This window comes from Scophthalmus maximus, chromosome 13 (genome assembly GCF_022379125.1).
Source record: "Scophthalmus maximus strain ysfricsl-2021 chromosome 13, ASM2237912v1, whole genome shotgun sequence".
Classification (NCBI taxonomy): Eukaryota; Metazoa; Chordata; class Actinopteri; order Pleuronectiformes; family Scophthalmidae; genus Scophthalmus; species Scophthalmus maximus.
Window position 1 is genome coordinate 19,873,447 of NC_061527.1, and position 19,538 is coordinate 19,892,984.

Here is a 19,538-nt window from a genome sequence, read left to right on the forward strand (position 1 = left end):
GACACTTGAACGTGAACAAAACTTCACTTTGTATTATCACAAACTGAAAATTGTCTCAGAGACCTGAGTCTCAAAGATGAGGACTAATCCAGTCAGTCCCCATTATGATACATTCATGCTTTGTCACGTAACCTCAGATGACGACTGAGAACAGGATTACAGTAATCTGTTGTTTTTTCTAGATATGGCCATTTAAAAGCACACCTGGTCACAAGTGACCACGAATAATAACAACAAAAGCAAATCAATAATAACTCATTATGTATGCATGATAATAGATGATGTCTAACCCGCAAATAAATAGTAAAGATTTGCAATTTCAAAGTACCTGCTTCTTTCATCTAAACATTTCCCAGCAATAGACACATGTCAGTGGGCACAGGTTAACCAAACATTGAGTGGCAGGGCCTCAAACTAAGCTGGCAGTGCTAACAATACCAGACACATTTTGCAGGAATAACAGACAAAGTCAGGAATAGCTAAAAGATCAGACATCCTCAATGTAACCTCTCTGTGAGTAGCACTTTTTCATCTTTGTAAAGCAACAGTATCTGCTGGGTCACTGAAGGGAGCTGTTACTGTAGTAAACACATCCACAGTACAAGGTTATTGTGTCTCATCACGTGTTGTAGTTTTGTAGCAAAATTGATTTTATGGATTTTTCAGAACAGGCGACTGTAACATGTTTTAAACGACACATCCTGGACAAATTGTGTTTCTGCAAGGACAAGGTTCTTCATCGGATAATTTCCTCATATCAGCTAAGTACAGTTGACTTTGAAAAGTGTTCAGTGCTGTTTGAGGACAGATGGCCTGGGGTGCAAATTGAGTATTTGGGCTCCAGACAGACCAGCTCCAAACTCTGAAATGGGACAGGGAGGACACACAAACACACACACACACACACACACGCACGCACGCACGAACACACAAACAAGTATGATAAATAAACATTGTTAAGGATAAAATGTTGAGTGATGGTGTTGGGTGTCTCTGAGAGACTCAGCAGCACTGCCACCTGGTGGCTACAGTTTTTAAACATTATATATATATTTTTAAACTTATTTCGTTTTTTTTAATTTCATTGAATTTCTTGTTTTTTTCTTCTACAGAGTCGTGAGAAAATTGTTATTTCACCACTCACATGACAAATAAAACTCAAAGTGGCAGTAATGTCACCTCACATGAGGTAAATGTATATAATGCCTTGTTGTTTTTAAAAGGCTATATATTCTGAAAACTACAGTGCATCTCTGACACAGTACCACACACACTGCTGTAGACATAATTCGCTCGATCGCAATTCCTCTGGGCTCCGTGCCTCTCCAATGACGAGATTAACGGTCGGACTACAAAATGGCCGCGGCAGGACTACAACTACACACAGCCCGGCGCTTGTCCGCCAATATCCCATGATTCCTTGCGGCGCGCGGGTGACCTCTCGGAGCACTGGAAGAAGAAGAAGCGTCGCCTCCTGCTCACGCTGCCTGTCGCGGCTGATACTGGCTAACCCACCGCTCGGTTGTAGATCATGGCTGCTTCGAAGCCAGTCGAGCCGCAGGGAGGGACCGGACTGCCCCGCTGGCAGCTGGCACTGTTGGTCGGCACCCCCATAGTGCTGGGAGTGGGGGCGGTCTACCTGTGGAACCGCAGCAGGACGAAGGAGAGGAAGGGCGCCGGCGAGCGGAAGACGCCAGAAGGCAGCGCCAGTCCCGTGCAGGGCCAAGACGGCGAAGCTCGAGCCAACCGGGAGCAGGAGAACATGGTGACTCTACCTTCGCCTCGACGCCTCCACTCGCCGTTGCTGTTAGTGTGACTTGTCCCCGCGTTAAGCGGGATGCGCTTCTTCTGTCCAATGCGCACGTTGCAACGGCAAAAGCCTGTCATGGGGCGCGAGAGCACAGTCAAGGACACGGACGCGTTACCGACGCTGCCACTGACAGCCCCCTGCGCCGGAGCAAGGCCGACGATAGCAACCGGCTCGTCCGCGGCGAGTTAGCCGGTGTTAGCCGCTAGCTAGCTGTCACGTTAGCTAACGCTATCGGAGCAGCCCCCGGCTCCTAGGACAACTCGGTGAACGACTCTGGCTGCAAACGTCTAAATATGACATGGCTGTAAAGAACTAATAATTCACATGCGGGACGAAGCCTCGGCCGATTCATTTTTTTTGCTGTAAACGCATGTGGCACTATATATATATATATATATTTTTTAAACAGCGTTATTAGCATATGTGTCTGGGTATGCTAGCCAACGTCAGACAGGCCACCGCGGGTCGGTTGGCTGTCATTTGAATCTGCTGTCTGGTTTGTTGGGGCAGAGGCAGTGTTATTAGATGGTACAACAGGCTATAAGTCACTGTCATGCATCGGTGATGTGCAATATTTAATTAACATAGCCAGGATTCCTCTCTTATAGTTAATTGAATGTTCAGAGTCGATCACTCCTGCAATTGAACAATATAAACATTTTACTCATTTGAGCTGCAGTGCTCACAGGTACACTGTCACTGAGATGTGTCATTTGTGTCTGTCCATGTTTCTCATACCCGTTTCGAGTGATGGCTTTTAGTTTACATGATATTACTACCTTGAAATGTATGAAAGTGTCCTGTGAATATGAGGTAATTCCATCTTAACATTTGAGAACGGACAGGATTCATTTGAGGAACTGTGTTATGATGTGCAGATATTATATTTCATTGACCTTTTAAAGGGACGTTCAAAGCACACACTCGGAAGCTGTGTGGGTTTCATCCAGTATTTCACAGTCCATACATGCGTATTATCAAGTGCACCAAGTTTATATATTGGTGCGGTGTTCGATTGTGTCTGTGGAATGTGTTTTATCTCACTTTGGAAACATTTTGCACAAGAAACCTGACCTGGCTTTGTGCACATTCACCGTTGTTACTTCACATCAGTGTTCCTGTAGTTAAAGTTGTTTTAAATGGCTTTTTTGCACTTTCCCCTGTGCAATTCAGTTGAAAAGCCTAAGAATGACAGTCTTCTGACTCTTTAACCCTCGATTTCCCTCTCTTATTCAGAGCCCCTTGGATCGGGCCCAAGGAGCAAAGAACAAGGGCAACAAGTACTTCAAGGCTGGCAAGTATGAGAATGCCATCCAGTGCTACACAGAGGCCATTGCCCTCTGCCCCAAAGAGCAGAAGGCCGATTTGTCAACGTTTTACCAGAACAGAGCCGCAGCCTACGAACAGCAGGTTGGCACCACCTTCTTTTGATATGTACAGAGGTTGTTGTTAATGTGAAAGACCCATACAAATTGAGATATGAGTGACAACAAAGGGAATTTCTCAATCTTAAGTCCACCCCTTGTTAAGGAGGTGTTTCCCCTTCCTGGCATTGATTGTCCATCAATTATTTTGCAGAAATAAACAATATACAATATCATAATTTTTAGAGTAACCTTGCAAGTTGTATTGTATGTTGCATTTATTCCCATTTAGACCTTTTCTGAAGAGATGGATTTATTTTTCTATTTCAATGCTCATTTCCCTTCCATGAACTCGGAATCAGCCTGAAACAGATTCATTCATGTTCTTCTCACAACCTAAAACCTGGACGGACGGCATGCCTCCACAGAAAACAGTGGTCACACCTGTTTTGTGAATGTGTAGCAAATTCTGTGAAAATCATCAACCATCTCAAATCTTTCCACCTTCACCTTTGACTGAAGGTTTAAACAAAAGGTGTAACATCTAAACTTAGATTAATCTGTGGACTCGGTAACTGTATTATGGTGTTCTTTATCTATTTGGTTCTATTCATTGGTTGAGGAAATTTTTCAATTTAAAGAAAGATGTATTATCCATTGGTTTTTCAGATGTATCACTATAGTTTCTACGTCTTGCTATCGATTAAAATCAACGTGTGAAAATCTTTATAGCATGCTTTGAACTTCTCCTTTTAGTAAAACTTTCATTTGGATTTACAGCAGTTAAAAAAAATGTTTTGCAGAGTTGCTTAATTGAATGTCTTAACATCACCACCGAATTATTTAATTAAGCACTGTTAAAAGTGAAAGCATCAGACTTAGACCCAATCATTGAGCCATTAATTTTCAAGCATCTTAATTTCCAAATGAATGCAATAAAACAAATAAATGACAGGTCTGTAAACCTTCTCTGTGGTGGACAGACCTCTGGAACACAGTATAGTCAGATATACTTATTTTCAAGAAGATAATTAGTGTGTCACTATAATTACAGATGAAGTGGACAGAAGTGATACAGGACTGCTGTCAGGCCGTGGAGCTGAATCCACGCTATATCAAAGCTCTGTTCAGGAGGGCCAAGGCTCTGGAGAAACAAGACAACAAGAAGGAGTGTCTAGAGGGTGAGACGGTCGTTTGTCTTCTCAAAATGTCTGTTTTCAAGTTAAACTAAAAACAAGTGTTGGTAATTGTCAGTTTGTGTCATTGCCACCAGATGTCACAGCAGTGTGTATTCTGGAGGCCTTCCAGAACCAACAGAGCATGCTGCTAGCAGACAAAGTGCTGAAGCAGCTGGGGAAAGAGAAAGCCAAGGACAAGTACAAGGTATTTGTCACCTTGAAGAGACATTTCTTTGTAATTTTATTATGTCCGAATTGTCACAGTTAACAGTGTGGTTTCAAACCCCTCCTCTGCAGAACCGTGAGCCGATGATGCCTTCACCTCAGTTCATCAAGTCCTACTTCAGCTCGTTCACCGATGACATCATCTCGCAGCCCCTGCAGAAGGGAGAGAAGAAAGATGAAGACAAGGACAAAGAGGGCGAGGCAGCCGAGGTCACAGAGAGGTCAGAGGACATTTTTACCCCTTACGAACTTTATGGTAAATAAAGGTTTTACTTGAGACAGAGGAGCTGGGGGCATAGAACAGGAGGCTCTATAGGAAACTGTGTTTCACTTGTACACAAAAATGAAACTCGATGTGAAGGTTTTGCAGTGAAAGTTCTAAACACATTCATGTTTTTTAACTAACTAACACTAACTGTTAATTTAAGTGTCTGACCCCAAGTACAAGGAGTTGTATGATAAGCATTTGTATTTTTGTAACGCAAGTCTGGTGCTAGGGAAGCATGTGGGGCGTGGATGAGTTCTACTACTACACCTATTCCACTTCAGATGTGGATGTACATCTGGGAATTTTAGCCTCACTGGTCATCACATTAGTGGTCATTGGACCAAAATCATCATAATTCATCATGATTATCGACAGGAGATTTCACATGGTGGATAGAAAACTTAACCTGATCTGTTTTTTTCCCCCTCCACCTCTTTAGCTCTGGCTATCTGAAGGCAAAACAGTACATGGAGGAGGAGAACTATGACAAGATCATCAGCGAATGCACCAAGGAGATTGAGTCAGGCGGTCGATACACTGCCGAGGCCCTCCTGCTGCGCGCCACATTCTTTCTGCTCATTGGCAATGCTACTGCTGCTCAGCCTGATTTGGACCGGGTAATCAACATGCAGGATGCCAATGTGAAGGTGAGGATTGTTGATGTAATAAACCTGGTCATGGTTGGGATTTCAAAGCCATTCAGCTACTAAGATAGTTGTTTACAACTTAAAGCCACTACAGACATATTTAGTACAGCCTGTTGCTAACTCCTTGTTGCTTTGTTAAGTTTCAGTTGACTGTGCTGATGATTCTTGGGATTTGGTCATTTTGAGATAATGTATCGCACAAGACAAAATGTCTTGTGATTAATAAATACATTCCTTGACAATCACATTAAGTTCTCAGAAAATTCTATGAAAGTGTAATCCAAAACTAAAGACAGAATACATTGTCTGAGAGACTTTCCCCCATTACTGATTATTGTTTTTTATTAAAGAAAAGTGGGCATTGAAAGGAATTCACTACTTAAGCCTCGACTTCAGTTAATACCACTTCCTCGCAACTTATCAAATCATTTCTTTACATAAACAAAGAGATCCTTCACAAGCTATGACCTGACAGGTTCTCTCTGTTTTTTCCTCGTCGCAGCTACGAGCCAACGCTTTGATCAAGCGTGGCAGCATGTACATGCAGCAGCAGCAGCCTATGCTTTCCACACAGGACTTCAACATGGCCGCCGAGATTGACACACGCAACCCTGATGTGTATCACCACAGGGGTCAGGTAGGAAGTTGAGCTGGGAATATGTTGTCACTAAATCACTAACTAAACGTTTGCACAGTCGCTGCCGTAGTACAAAATGACAGTGGTCATGAGACGGTGGATAGGTTTTTTGTTATATCTCATCATAAATGTGCTCCCATGTTTCCTCTCAGCTGAAGATACTGTTGGACCAGGTGGACGAGGCGGTGGGAGACTTTGACGAGTGCATCCTGCTCAGGCCCGACTCCGCTCTGGCCCAGGCACAGAAATGCTTTGCTCTTGTAAGTCTTTACACTAAAGACTAACTGAAAAGCAGGTATCACTGACATTAAGATCATTGATAAATAGATAATTTCGCTTGTCTTGTTTTGTTCAGTACCGACAAGCATATACTGGAAACAACCCATCACAAGTACAGACGGCCATGGACGGCTTTGAGGACGTTATCAGGAGGTTCCCAAAGTGTGCAGAGGGCTACGCTCTTTATGCTCAGGTATGAGGTCAATAAAGTTTGTTTTTTTTATTGATCAACGGCCACGAACTACTCCTTTGATCTGCTCACTGTACATGTCCTTTGTAAAAAAAAAACTTTGTAATGAAACTTTATGTAGACAGGAAATGGCACCTTCAGACCTTGTGCTGCTGTGTTCAATATGAGCTCACAATCTTGCACGTTGCTGTGTTCTTCTCAGGCTTTGACTGATCAGCAGCAATTTGGAAAAGCAGACGAAATGTATGACAAGTGTATCGAACTGGAACCAGACAACGCTACCACATATGTCCACAAGGGGTCGGTGTTTAATTTTCTCATTCATGTTGTCATTCATTCATAATTCAACTGATTTGTGAAAATGGGACCTGTTCGTGATTGTAAAAATTTATGTCTAGGTTGTTACAGCTGCAATGGAAACAAGACCTTGACTTGGGTCTGGAACTCATTAGTAAGGCCATTGAAATTGACAACAAGTGTGACTTTGCCTATGAAACTATGGGAACCATTGAAGTGCAAAGGTGAGGTTTAACAATATATAACCCAAACCACACATTAGAAGTTTTCTTGAAGTGCTTGAAGTAACCAGAGGATTTTCTTTTCAGGGGGAATCTGGACAAGGCGATAGAAATGTTCAACAAAGCGATTAATCTTGCCAAGTCAGAGATGGAGATGGCTCATTTGTATTCGTTATGTGATGCAGCGTACGCCCAGACAGAAGTGGCCCGAAAGTATGGGCTGAAACCGCCGACACTGTAACTCCCCTTCCAGTTGATCGCCAATCTGTCTTTATTGCTTAACGCCAACTGTGTTAAAATGCAACTTTACTTTGATCTGTAAAAAAAAATTAACAGTACTGGATAATAAGAGAAAAAAAAATGGAGGGCCCTTACATCACATTAAAGGGGTTTGTTTTGATGGAAAAGAGGGATTTCTATTCACTGTCACGGCGAGCTGTAATCCAGACCTCTGGTACATTAGATAGGTTGTTGGGTTAGGGGTTGCTGAGCGGGGGGATCTAATCCAACTGCTGGCACAAAAATTTGTGTCACATAGAGATAAAAACATACATGAATTGCCATGTATACCAGTCTAAATTAGTATCAACGATGTATAAATGTAAGAGAATTGAAATGTGTGCAGTCTGTTGAAACAATTTCTGACTTTCAGGCTTCTGTGACACTCAAAAATCTATAAAAAATACTGTGAGAGCTTGACTTAGTTCTAATGGACTGTTCACTTGTTAATTTATGCTGTTCTAAAATGTTTGTCCAGCTATCTCCATATTGTAACTTACATTATCAGTTCCGAATGCAAGATTAAAATTCTAGTCAAATGTGTAATTTCTATGTTCGTAATGCTGGAATTGTTCCCATGGATATGAGGCAACAGAGTCTAGCTTAGCAACTGTATTTTTTTTGGTTTTGTTTTTTAAATAATGACATTGCCTGTTTTCTTTTTTGTATTTACTTTGTGCAGCATGTTCACTGTATGAATAATTGTCAATGCAATGCTCGTGCTGTCTTGAACACTAGGAAAACCCCAACTATAAGATACTTTGTGCAAAACTTATTTTTTAAACGGCCTCTGGTGTCAAATGTCACAAGGGTTTAGCGAGTCAGTGTTTTTTCTTTAATTGAGAAACAGGATTTATTCTCTATTTTGTTGTAAAAGGTTTATTTTCATGATATGATTGGTTTCATCTTTTTAAGGGGTAGACCCTAAGATAGTGACAAGATTTTTTTCTCTCGCGCCTTATTGTTTCCAGCCTACATGCAGCCCCAGACAATATGTTGGCACAGTGTATGATTTGGTTCTCAAGCAACATCTGTAGACTGCAAAAAAAAAAAAATTCGGCCACTAAATGAGTGCAGAGTAGTGAGTTTTTTTAAATTTTTAGAAAATCAAAATACTCCTGTTCTGTGACATTTATTCAGCAGTAGTGGCTACATTTCATCTGAATGTGTGGTTACGCCAAAGAACCAAATCGTGCATTCCAGCTGCAGCTGGTGAGGACTACTTCAAAACAAAAGTCATCTCCCTCAAATGTGGAGAAACAAAAGGACTAATGGTTGAAATCTTAAACAGTTCATCTGCAGATACGCACTAAAAATGTTGGCAGTTTGATAGTCATTGATATGTGTGGTGACCAAAGGGAGAGACAATATGAATCCTAATAAAGTTATAATTCCTGGAATGAATTTCACCTCTGCAAGTTTCTTCTCATTCTTCAGTGTCGTGATCTGCAACTTGATTTTGTTGTGCTAAATATTCTTGCTTGTTTGGGTTTCTCTTTGTGATTTTCAACAGCAATGCTTTTGGCTTTTAGACAAATTGATTAAAGTAGTATATTGTGCATTGATATTTAAAATGAATCACCTCGCGGAACTGGCTAGTTACTCTCAAACTGATGACGTTAAGCAGGCTGGAGACAAACGGGAGCTCAGTTATTGCCACCTTTATGAATAGAAAGTCAATCCAACTGTAGTCATGCGATGCTGCCACCTACAGGCAAAGAAGGCAATGGTTGCGACAAATTTAACAATTGTGCCACCTGCAGGCAATGTGATGCAAGGGTTACAACCGCATGCTTGAATTCAAATGGCTGTTTGTTACACTTATCAGATAAAATTAAATAATGGATACAATTGTAACACTGTCCTAACGGTCAGCAGATATTTAACACTGAAATAGATACAGGTTGTAGCGTAAATATAATGAGACTTTTTTCAGAGGGAAAATTATTGTTTAAAAGTGTGTAAATAAAGTCAATGATTGCTGAGTTTCAAATAGCTGCAAGGCCCAGGTACTGTACATGCTGGGTCACTGCAACACATCTATGCTTCTTCCCCTTTTATGAAACAAAAAGCAGGGTTCGGTGTCAAAAGGCAGTGGCCTGTCAAATAGTAGCATTAAGCCTCGCTGACCATAACATCAGTAAAGTAAGTCGGGTTCATATAGTTTACAATAAAATAGTCCAACACATCCTCGTTGCTGTCGCCGGGTCCGCTCATGAATGAATGACGGCGCTGCGCGACACAGCGGCCGTGTTGACGGCACCCGACGTGTCTCCGTCAACACAACAATGGCGGACGCCGTGGAGGAAGCTCTTCTGGGCAGCTGGTGAGGCGAATTTGTTGTCGGACGCGGCTTATCGGGCGCGTTATTTGGACCGTCGAACGCGCGCGTCGCCTTCACACGACGGGGTTTCGCGTGGACTCACTAAACGCGGCGGCAAACGTCGGGAATCCGCTCCGCCGACGACGGGAGCTCGGTCAGCTCGCTGCCGTCACCGCTCGGCAGCTAAGGCAGCTACATGGTAATTAGCCGAGTTGGCGCTTGTTCCACAGCCGCGGCGCCGCGGCGGACGCAGGTTATTAAAGGGCCTCTGAGAATATCACTCTCAATACATGTCGCCCTGTCATTGTGTGCGGACGGCGGGCCAACAATAACTAGCCCGGCGTTTGGTCGAGTTCTGCTTGGTTGGTCGAGCAGAGGCGAAGAAACGCCCCTCACCTGAGCTCGCCGGTGCGCTCCCCTCGTGTGACGCAATCACCTCACGTCGCACTGACGGCGTGGAGCCGTCAGGGAGACATGTTTGGCGTCGAGTCAGAACTGAGCGACGTGCAGACGGATCTGTGGATCATAACACAGCAGATTGCCACCTGTGAAATGGACCTGTTGCCGTTGAAAACGACGAAGATGTTACATTAACGACGAAGATGTTACTGTGTCTGGGGGATTTATTTAAGGATTGATTCATATCTTCATTCGTCGATGAAGCGATAAACATTTTTTTGCTTGCAAATTGTCAAATGTAACGCGGAAGGGCAGATTACAAGTCACCAGAGACCAGAGACGCGTCCTTTAGTGGCTCACGTTGTCTGACCGGACGTCTTCACACTCCTCTTTTTAAATAAACTGAAATTTTACATAGAGAACAGCAGCAAAGTTTTCAATTAAAAATTTCAATTAAAAAGTTCAATTAAATAGTTTCCCACTTTTACTTGAGAAATCATGAACGTTCATACCTTGCCCAGCGTTTTCTGTGGCGACTTAATGTCACAAGGCAATCTTTTTTATTGATGTATAGTTTGTGGGAGGCGTTTAACCACTGTAACCGTGTGCTGTCCTCTCCTCCTCAGGGACCAGGATTTAGCCGAGGCTCTGGACTCGGGCGGTTCTGACATGGAAATGGAGAGGGGCATCGCTCCGGTCCAGGAACATTCAGCTCAGCACCGGGCCAAGATGTGGAAGGTGAAGAACACGACATGACGATGACTGACTGTTACAAAAAGCACGTACAAATGTGACTGTCACAGTGGATTCAAGTTTTGGTTGTTAAGCTCATAATCAGCAACAGACGAAATACTGTGTATGTATATGACTAGAAATCAGTAATGCTTGTGTTAATAGAGTCTACATGCTGTCACTGTGGCAGCAACTCATGTCAGGCATGTCCACAGCCATGAAAGACCAGTGTGTGTTTATGTTCAGATGATGTAAAGACTATGACCTCTCCGTGACACACCCACACGTGAGGCTTTAGTTCAGTCTGAAACCACATACCTACAACATATTTTATGAATGACGCATGCACACACTTGTTTATTTCTGCCCTTGATTTATAGATAACAGATATTGTTGGCTGTACATGCAAATCACCTTTACTATTAATCTACTTTTCTATAAGATATTTGCGTATAGTCCTTAAAAGGGAAGTTGGAGAAATATTCATCCAGTTAGACCATGTAACAAACAATAGCATTCATTGAGGCTTCAATCTGCCATTTAACATTTGTTTAAAAATGAGTACACTTGTTAGTATTAAATTGCAGTAGGTGATGAAATCTTTAATCTTGAATACATATCTAAATATAGGATTTGTTATTAGTATTTTAGTTTATAATGAAACTACTATGCAGCAGTTATGGCATTAATTTTGAGACTTACTTGTATTGGTTGCATTTGAGACACTGATTGAAGATTTGTACCTTTCACACTCATTGTCTGCATGTTGTTTAGCGCTGACTTCTTGTGTCATGTTGGCAGAGCGCACTAAATGTCTCCGGAAAAGGAGACAGTCTGTCTCCCTGGGACGGCATCCTCGATCTACCAGAGCAGACGCTCATCCATAACCGCAGTCAACAGCTGATAGGTGAGTAAATGCATGTGCCTCTTATTCCTTGACACAATTGGTGATTTCTGTAATGAAAGGACAAAGTCCACTTGCAGTTTGTGAAGGTCCAGGATGAGAATCCCCCTCAAAAGGTTTTTTCATTATATTAGAAAACTAAAAGGTTTGACAGTGTTAAAATACAAAATAGTATTGATTATACAAGTATTAATGACATTACCTTAAATGCTTCATTTACAGTAATAACCATACTTAATTATTTACCTTAAATCATCAGTCCGGTTGTAGATGGATATTTTACTAAAATGCTGACAAAAATAAACAAATATAGTGAGCGAAGAAAAGTGGTGAGACCTTAAGTTGATAATGGTGAGGTCAGAGTTGTAAACTGGTAGGCTCTCTGAGCAGAAAATACAAAATATCATCAACATACAGCAACAAAAAGCAGCCTTCATAGAAGCATAATACTTAGATACCAAAACATCCTCAGGATAGAGTTTCCAGCACCTTCTGGCTGTGTGTGTTGGTGTGTGTCTCACGTCAAAGCAGTACTGTATATGGAACACATGGATGCAGCATGAGAAAAGAAAGATGTGTGAGTTTGGGTCACGGAGTCTGTAGGCTTATAAAGAAGATGATTAGGATTCCAGAGGAACAAATGACTTTTCATTTAGTCTGCTCTCCTGACAAGATCTAATGCTGCTCCGAATAGAAAGACTCATATGAAGCACTCGGCATTCAGAAAACATGCTCTTTTCATGTGGATTTTTATCATTGTGGAAAGTTTTTCCACTGTATGTGCTACATCTCTGCTTTTTGAATGCCAAACCCGATGGCTGCATTTGTTCGAGTTGTTCGTCAAAAAGCACAACCGACGCTTTCCCCTGTACCCATGTTCAGATCAGCTTGGTTTATCAGAGGAGGAGAGCAGCGACATGGTGTCCGACGTCGAGTCGGTCATCACGTTCTACTGCAAGTCCCGCAACATCACCTTCACTCCGGACCTGAGCTGGCCGCACCTGCTCAAGCCGCTGCTGGGCCTTCTGCTTCCCCGCAGCGACCTGTACAACTGCTTCTACGCCGTCATGAACAAATACATCCCCAGGTGAAGCATCTGGACGCCGTTGTCCTTTTCATCCCCACTCACAACGAGACGTACACTTCAACAGTGCCCACAAAAATTTGTGTGTTTCAGGGAGTGTGTGCCGAATGGCCGACCCTTCCACCTCTACAGACTACTGCTGCAGTACCACGAGCCAGAGCTCTGCTCCTTCTTGGACACCAAGAAAATCACACCTGACTCCTACGCCATCAACTGGGTGAGTGTGTTTTTTTAATTTCTTCTTCTCCACATTCATTCTTCACATTCACGTCACATGTTATGTCCAGGTGATTAGACAGTTACTGTTTATGTGGCCATGTCTGAACAATGTCTGCATTTTTTTCTCCTCCTTAGCTGGGCAGTTTGTTCTCCAGTCACTGCCTTCCTGACGTCACCCAGGCCTTGTGGGACCTTTACATCCAGCAGGGCGACCCCTTCCTCATCTTCTTCCTCATGCTTGTCATTCTCGTCAACGCCAAGTAACCAGCGGCTGTTGGGATACTCTGCAGAGTCTTAATCAAAACAAACCTTAGATGTGTGTTTGATTTGTCTATGTTTGATTTTCCCTCAGAGAGACCATCCTGTCACAAGAAGGAGACTGCAAAGAGGAGATCATCAGTAAGTTTGGCCTCCCGTCGTCTTATTCGTGGATTTGCTCTGTATCTCTTTAACAAAAACAGTGGAAATGAACCTGAGGCCTTTCTGTCGTAGAAATTCTGGAAGCATTTCCTTCTCTCCTGGAGTCTGAAGACATTGAAGATTTATTTTCTCTGGCCCAGTATTACCAGAGCAAGACGCCTTTGTCACTCAGAAAGGTGAGGCGCTATGCACAAGTAAAGAATGCCGTTTTTTGATACACACATTAGCGGTGTACATAATGGTTGTCTCTATGCTTTCTGTGACCCGGTAGATGAATCAGAATCTGTTCGGCAGCAGCCTCGTGGCCCTGAAAGAGGAAGACACAGACCTGAGTCAGGCCCTGTGTCTCCCTGTGTCTGTCCCTGAAATCCTGCAGGCCAACCAGCTTCAGCAGGTCAGTAACAGTCCCAGGTTACATTTATAACCTTAACATTTATAGAATAACATGTTTCCTTTTGTAAGTTACCCACATGGGAAGCACGAAAGAGAAGATGGTGTGTAATGTGATAATAATGGGCTTCATTTTCAGGATGGGGTTCGGTTCTTTGTGGTGGACTGTCGGCCCGCGGAGCAGTACAACGCCGGGCACCTGTCCACGGCCTTCCACCTGGACTCTGACCTGGTGAGAGATTGACAATATTGATCCTGCATGAAAATACATACGGAATATTTAAATGTATGTGAAATAAAACTCGTGTTCATTTTCTTCCCCCAGATGCTCCAGAATCCTTCTGAGTTTGCGCTCTCCGTGAAATCCCTGCTGGAGACTCAGAAGCAGTCTTTGGAGTCTGGCTCCGTCGCCAGTGGGGAGCACCTGTGCTTCATGGGCAGTGGGAGGGAGGAGGAGGACATGTACATGAACATGGTGCTGGCCCATTTCCTGCAGGTGAGGGACGATGACGGACGGGGACGGGAAGTTAACTGGACCAACAAGTGGACAAGAACCAAAACATTCACTTGCTTTCGTTTTGCATTCTGTGCGGTAATTTAACATTTAACTTTGCTTTCTCTCGCAGAAAAACAAAGAATATGTCAGCATCACTAAAGGAGGTTTCATGGGTAAGGGCACATATGCTAGATATATATTTATTGTACATGTGTAAGACTTGAAAGCTCACAGAGATTTGTGCGATTTCAGCGCTGCAGAGGCATCTGGTCGACATTAACGTGGAAGGCATCGACTCCTCATACGTCCACTGGATCGTCAGCACGTCAGGGTCTCACAGCAGCCTCAGCTCTGCCGATGTAAGAAGCCGGAGATGTTGAAAACGAAGGCGATGACAGAGTTGGGAGAAGTTGCCACATTTTCTGTTTCTAAGAAATAAAGTAAAGCTTCTCTGTACCAGCAGCTGGTATAGTTAAGTGGTTTACACCACTGACTTTGTTATCTGATGATTGATTTTATATTTGTTTCGTTCTCTTCTTCTGGCAATACAGGGAGAGTCTCTGAGCAGCCCTGGAGACGGCAAAAGCGTCAAGTCCCTGGTCAACAAAATGACATTTGCTCTCAAGTCGAAGTCGGTGAATGTAAAAGAGAAGATGATCAGCTTCATTGAGAATACCTCCACCCCTGTAGACAGGTGAGGACCCCCCCTGCAGTAAAACAAAAACATGGTGATATATCATGAAACCAGCTTCTTACCCTTTACTGCTTGTTTATAATTCGCATTAACATTGAGCTTTGCCATGATTTTGATATGTTAGAGCATAATTTGATATTCAAACTGAGACAATCTGTGTAAGACAGATATTACGTTTCTTTTTCAGTTCAGGAAATTAATTTAGCAGCTAGAGGAAATCCAGGCTACTGTGTGATTTTGGGTTGATAGGAAATTTGTAGTTAGGAAAAACGTGTGAAGACTTGCTGCCGACGATATGCACATTCGACTGAGTGGACCACTGTGAATGTGGACATTCTGTCCGCCGTAACCAACATTTTACTTTTGCAATTTTGTTGTATTTTAACTTCAGTTCACCATAATTTTGCCTCATTCTATGCTAGAATGTCTTTCAATCTGCCCTGGCCAGAGAAGGTGGTTCCAGATCGGTAAGAGTTTCCTGACATCGAGCTGCTTGTCACCAGCATGCCCACTTGGCTTTAGACCCCGCACCGGACTGTGGGACACGTTTGTCCTGTGTCACATTAACGCATGCTTTAATTTGTACCAGCCTCCCTGCTGGTGACACATTCCCATACAGTGTGGGCAGGCTGTGTACCAGATGTTCCTTTCAGATCTGTCATCATGCTTTCACTAACATCAAGCACTGCTGTGGCGTTGGCACTGTCAAAGCTGTTGTGGCCTTTTTCAGGAAGCATTGTCTCACCTGTACATCCACGACTCACTGTCTCTTCTGATTAACTGAGGTGCTTTTAGGTCGGACCTCAGCTTCACTGCCGTTTGCTCGGAGATGCACCGAACAGTCCGTCTTTCCATCTCATTGTCGGTCTTTCAGATGATAGTCGGGGCTATGCAGGAAAATTAAACCCCCCTGCAGACATGAGAATCATGTTCTATTGATGTGAATTACTGCAAATAGCCCCGAGTATCATCCAGTAACTAATCTTTCACTCCTGGTTTCCAGTAGAAACATCTCTTTTAACCTCTGTCTTTGTTTTTAACAGCATAACACATGGCAGTAGTGGGCTAAGAGTGTTTACTGCAGCCTGGAGATCTTCAAGCCATTGCTATTTGTGTCAACCCTGATGTTGTGTGTATTTAATGTCATTTCCCATCACAGGCATCGATGTGTCTTCATATCTTAGCGCTCAGAACTGAAATTTGCCTCTAAAGTCGCTATGTTCGTTTCTTTCTTCCTCTCCAGGCACGTGAGCAGCAGCGACCGTGTCGGCAAACCATACCGAGGTGTCAAGCCTGTGTTCAGTATTGGCGATGAAGAAGAGTATGACACAGGTAAAAAAAAAATGAAAAGGGGCTAAAGACGTAACATCGGAGCTTTCATTTTGAAAAAAAAGAATGTGAACCTCCATCGCTTGTCCCTGCAGATGAGATCGACAGCTCGTCCATGTCAGATGATGACAGGAAGGAGATCGTCAACATTCAGACCTGGACAAACAAACCAGATGTAAAGCATCACATTCCGTGTAATGAGGTGAAAGAAACGGGCCACATGTTCCCGAGGTGAGTCGAAAATAAAAATATAAGTCTTTAAAGTACCAACACCCATCCTCCAGGGCTGTATTGAGATTAGGCAAGCAGTGAGGGAAGTTGCATTGAAACGTGACTAAACTCCACTTCCTCCACAATGAATGAACCCAAAGCGTTACGATAAGTCTGGAGTCCATGAATCACTTGCTCTGTTCTTTTTGTGCTTCCAGCCACTTGTTGATCACAGCGACTCACATGTACTGCCTGAGGGAGATTGCCTCGAGGAAAGGCTTTGCCTACATCCAATCCAGACAAGCACTGAACTCTGTGGTGAAGATCACTTCCAAAAAGAAGCACCCCGAACTGATCACATTCAAGTTTGGCAGCAACAACTCGGCGGGAGTGGAGATATCTGCAGTTGAGAGGTGCCTGTTTACAGAAAGAGATTCAAATATGCCATCATTTCAACGAGAAACAACCCTGATCATGTGTAATTTTTAAAACAGTGAAAAAATACACTCTTTGGCCACATATCATACAGGACACTTCTTACACTACTGGTCAAGTTACTTAGTCTCTCTAAGCTAAGCTAATGATCTGCTGGCTATATGTAGCTAACAGATATTAATGTGGTAACAATCTTTTCATCTAACTACCATCATGAAAGGAAGTTATGCAATTTTTCCTTAATGTCAAAATATTCCATTAATTGTTTTCTTTAAAACAAATATGTAAGCATTTACAGATAATCCTCATAATAAAGAACCTCAGTCTTAATTAGACCTATAGTCATTATCTTAGGGTATTACAACTAATAATACATACATTTTTCCTATTTGTTGTAGCTTTTTTTGTAGCTTGTGGACCAAATGTAATTGTGACTAATCGTCTTCTCTCCCTTCCTCCGCTCAGATATTTGATACCAAACGCTGGCGATGCCACCAAAGTCATCAAGCAGCAGATCATGAGGGTCCTAGACGCTCTGGAGAGCTCGTAAAAAGGGAGTAGACGGTGCCCCGGTGGGGAGGACCACGACGGGGCAGCCTGTGACCCAAACTGTAAAGAAGAGCCTTCGTCTGCCAAGAGTGAAACCTCGTCCAGCTCTCTCTCCCTCTCTCTCTCTGGATAGATCCAGTGCAGTGTTGACTGTTCAGCCCCGTGTGTCTGCGTCTGGGACACGTGGGGCTCACCACTGACTGCAGACCTGCGGGACAGACTGTGTGTGTTGAAATACTAAGGTGCTCTGCAGTCGTCAAACCCATTATCTTACACTAATTTAAGGATATTTGTCATATCGTATGTTTTTTGATTTACTCTTGATAAAACGTGGGATCTCCTAACAGTGCGATTCCACCTGGGTGATTTCCCTCTGGCCTTAACGTAGCGAACTGACCAGCCGGCTGCACATTTGCTCGATTGTCACACGGCCGACCTTTTCTTTTGACTCCAGCGTCTCCGCCAGTTCAGTCCTGTCTCTCCATTTACTTTTTGGATGTGCTAATGTAGATTTAAGGATCCTTGATTGCAAACACAAACATAAAGATGCACATCCCATTTAAAAAGACAGTGTTGGCACACAAGGAAGGTTTTCCTACCGCAACAACTGTTTTTGCTATCTTTTTTCTTTTTCGAGCAGGCAGCCTTAGATGCAAATCATTTGAGGGTGTTTTAAAACACATGATGTATAAAAATGTGTAAACTGCTCTATATCGGCACAGACCTTTGCAATGTCGTTCTGAAAGCATATCCTGATAGTTAGACTACGCAGTGAAACTTGAGCTGGTTTGCCTTCTGTTTAGAGTAAAGCGTGAGCCTCCATGAGTGTGAGTTTCCTGGAGATCATTTATTTACTTTCACCTAGTAATGGATTAAACCTCATCATCATCATAGCAGTCGGATGTAGCTCCCCAAAAAACACTGCTCACTGACCCTCCAGACCACGAGTTACAACAGGAGGTTCGACAGTTGTTGGTATTAAGAGACTGAGCACCTCAGTATTTTTTTCCATCCCGTTCAGATTCATTATGTGAAGGATTTCACCCTTGTTTCTTACTGTAACGGAAGCAGCACCATGCTGACTTCTACCCCATTCAGAGAGAAAGGATCCCCGCAACAAGCCCTGTGCTCTGCACGTTGAGGGCGCAGCTTTTGGCGGGAGATAAATTCCGCCCGTCTTGTCCACTGTATTGGTCGAAACTACAGCAGCTGTAGTTTGCTCGCCACTGTTGCCTTTGGCCTCATGCCTGTGGTGTGTGTGATACCGGCACCAACAGTGGCAGCATAATCACAGTATATGTATATCGCTGCTTCCCCCTCTCGTCTTAAACTAGACTCTTCCCCTCTTCGTTGCTTGCTTAACAAATTGATTTGCGCTGAAACATGGTTGTGTTGGCAGCGTGGGTTTCAAAGTGTCAAAGCCTCCTAAGTGACGCGGCACCTTCCTTCACAGCTCCATTCCAGAGAGGTTTCTTTTATCCTTAAAAATACAAAATGATGCGAGAAATCAACCTTGGTTAGAACTTACGGCACATTTAAAAAGATGGGCAACAAAATGCAAAACTTGAATTGGAGACTCGTAAATCTGGTCTTTCTTCACTCCAGACCATTCAGAGCATTCCTGTGTAACCCACGCATTGTGTTGTAATTTGTACTTTTGTGATACTTCTCTGTATTCTGTTAACTGGAAAATCCTTACTTACATACTGGGAGTCTTTACGTTACTACTACCATCACTGGCTAAAGGATGTCGACCACTAGTTGAAATGCGACGTGTCAGATGTAATTTGCACCTTACTCTGTACCGCTTCTCCTTTTCTAAGCATTTCTGTTTTTAATAAATGGAAATTATGAGACTGCAAAATCATCCTTCATCCTTTTTGTAATTTGATGTACATTTAAAATAGTGGTAATGTTTGCTGTGGGAGACTCAACTCACGCTGAGACTGGATCCACTGG

At 43.1% G+C, this 19,538-nt stretch overlaps 2 protein-coding genes across 3 annotated transcripts; both read left to right on the forward strand.

Moving 5' to 3' along the window:
* Positions 1-1,400: 1,400 nt before the first annotated feature.
* Positions 1,401-8,804, forward strand: tomm70a (translocase of outer mitochondrial membrane 70 homolog A (S. cerevisiae)). The gene is made up of 12 exons (XM_035648700.2): positions 1,401-1,765; positions 3,047-3,220; positions 4,229-4,355; positions 4,448-4,557; positions 4,650-4,798; positions 5,285-5,492; positions 5,995-6,129; positions 6,282-6,389; positions 6,485-6,601; positions 6,801-6,898; positions 6,997-7,119; positions 7,204-8,804. The coding sequence occupies exons 1-12, from the start codon at positions 1,532-1,534 to the stop codon at positions 7,355-7,357; spliced, it is 1,737 nt and encodes a 578-aa protein (XP_035504593.1). The 5' UTR covers positions 1,401-1,531; the 3' UTR covers positions 7,358-8,804.
* Positions 8,805-9,618: 814 nt separating this feature from the next.
* On the forward strand, positions 9,619-19,443 carry tbc1d23 (TBC1 domain family, member 23). 2 transcript variants are annotated; one of them, XM_035648698.2, is made up of 19 exons: positions 9,619-9,721; positions 10,744-10,855; positions 11,651-11,756; positions 12,636-12,840; positions 12,931-13,054; positions 13,192-13,316; positions 13,409-13,455; positions 13,549-13,652; positions 13,748-13,870; positions 14,006-14,098; positions 14,192-14,362; positions 14,493-14,535; positions 14,615-14,721; positions 14,914-15,056; positions 15,479-15,523; positions 16,300-16,388; positions 16,481-16,616; positions 16,814-17,008; positions 17,496-19,443. In XM_035648698.2, the coding sequence occupies exons 1-19, from the start codon at positions 9,684-9,686 to the stop codon at positions 17,578-17,580; spliced, it is 2,091 nt and encodes a 696-aa protein (XP_035504591.1). In that variant the 5' UTR covers positions 9,619-9,683; the 3' UTR covers positions 17,581-19,443. The 2 variants fall into 2 exon arrangements, with proteins under 2 accessions (XP_035504591.1, XP_035504592.1); XM_035648699.2 differs by lacking the exon at positions 15,479-15,523.
* The last annotated feature ends 95 nt before the right edge of the window (positions 19,444-19,538 follow it).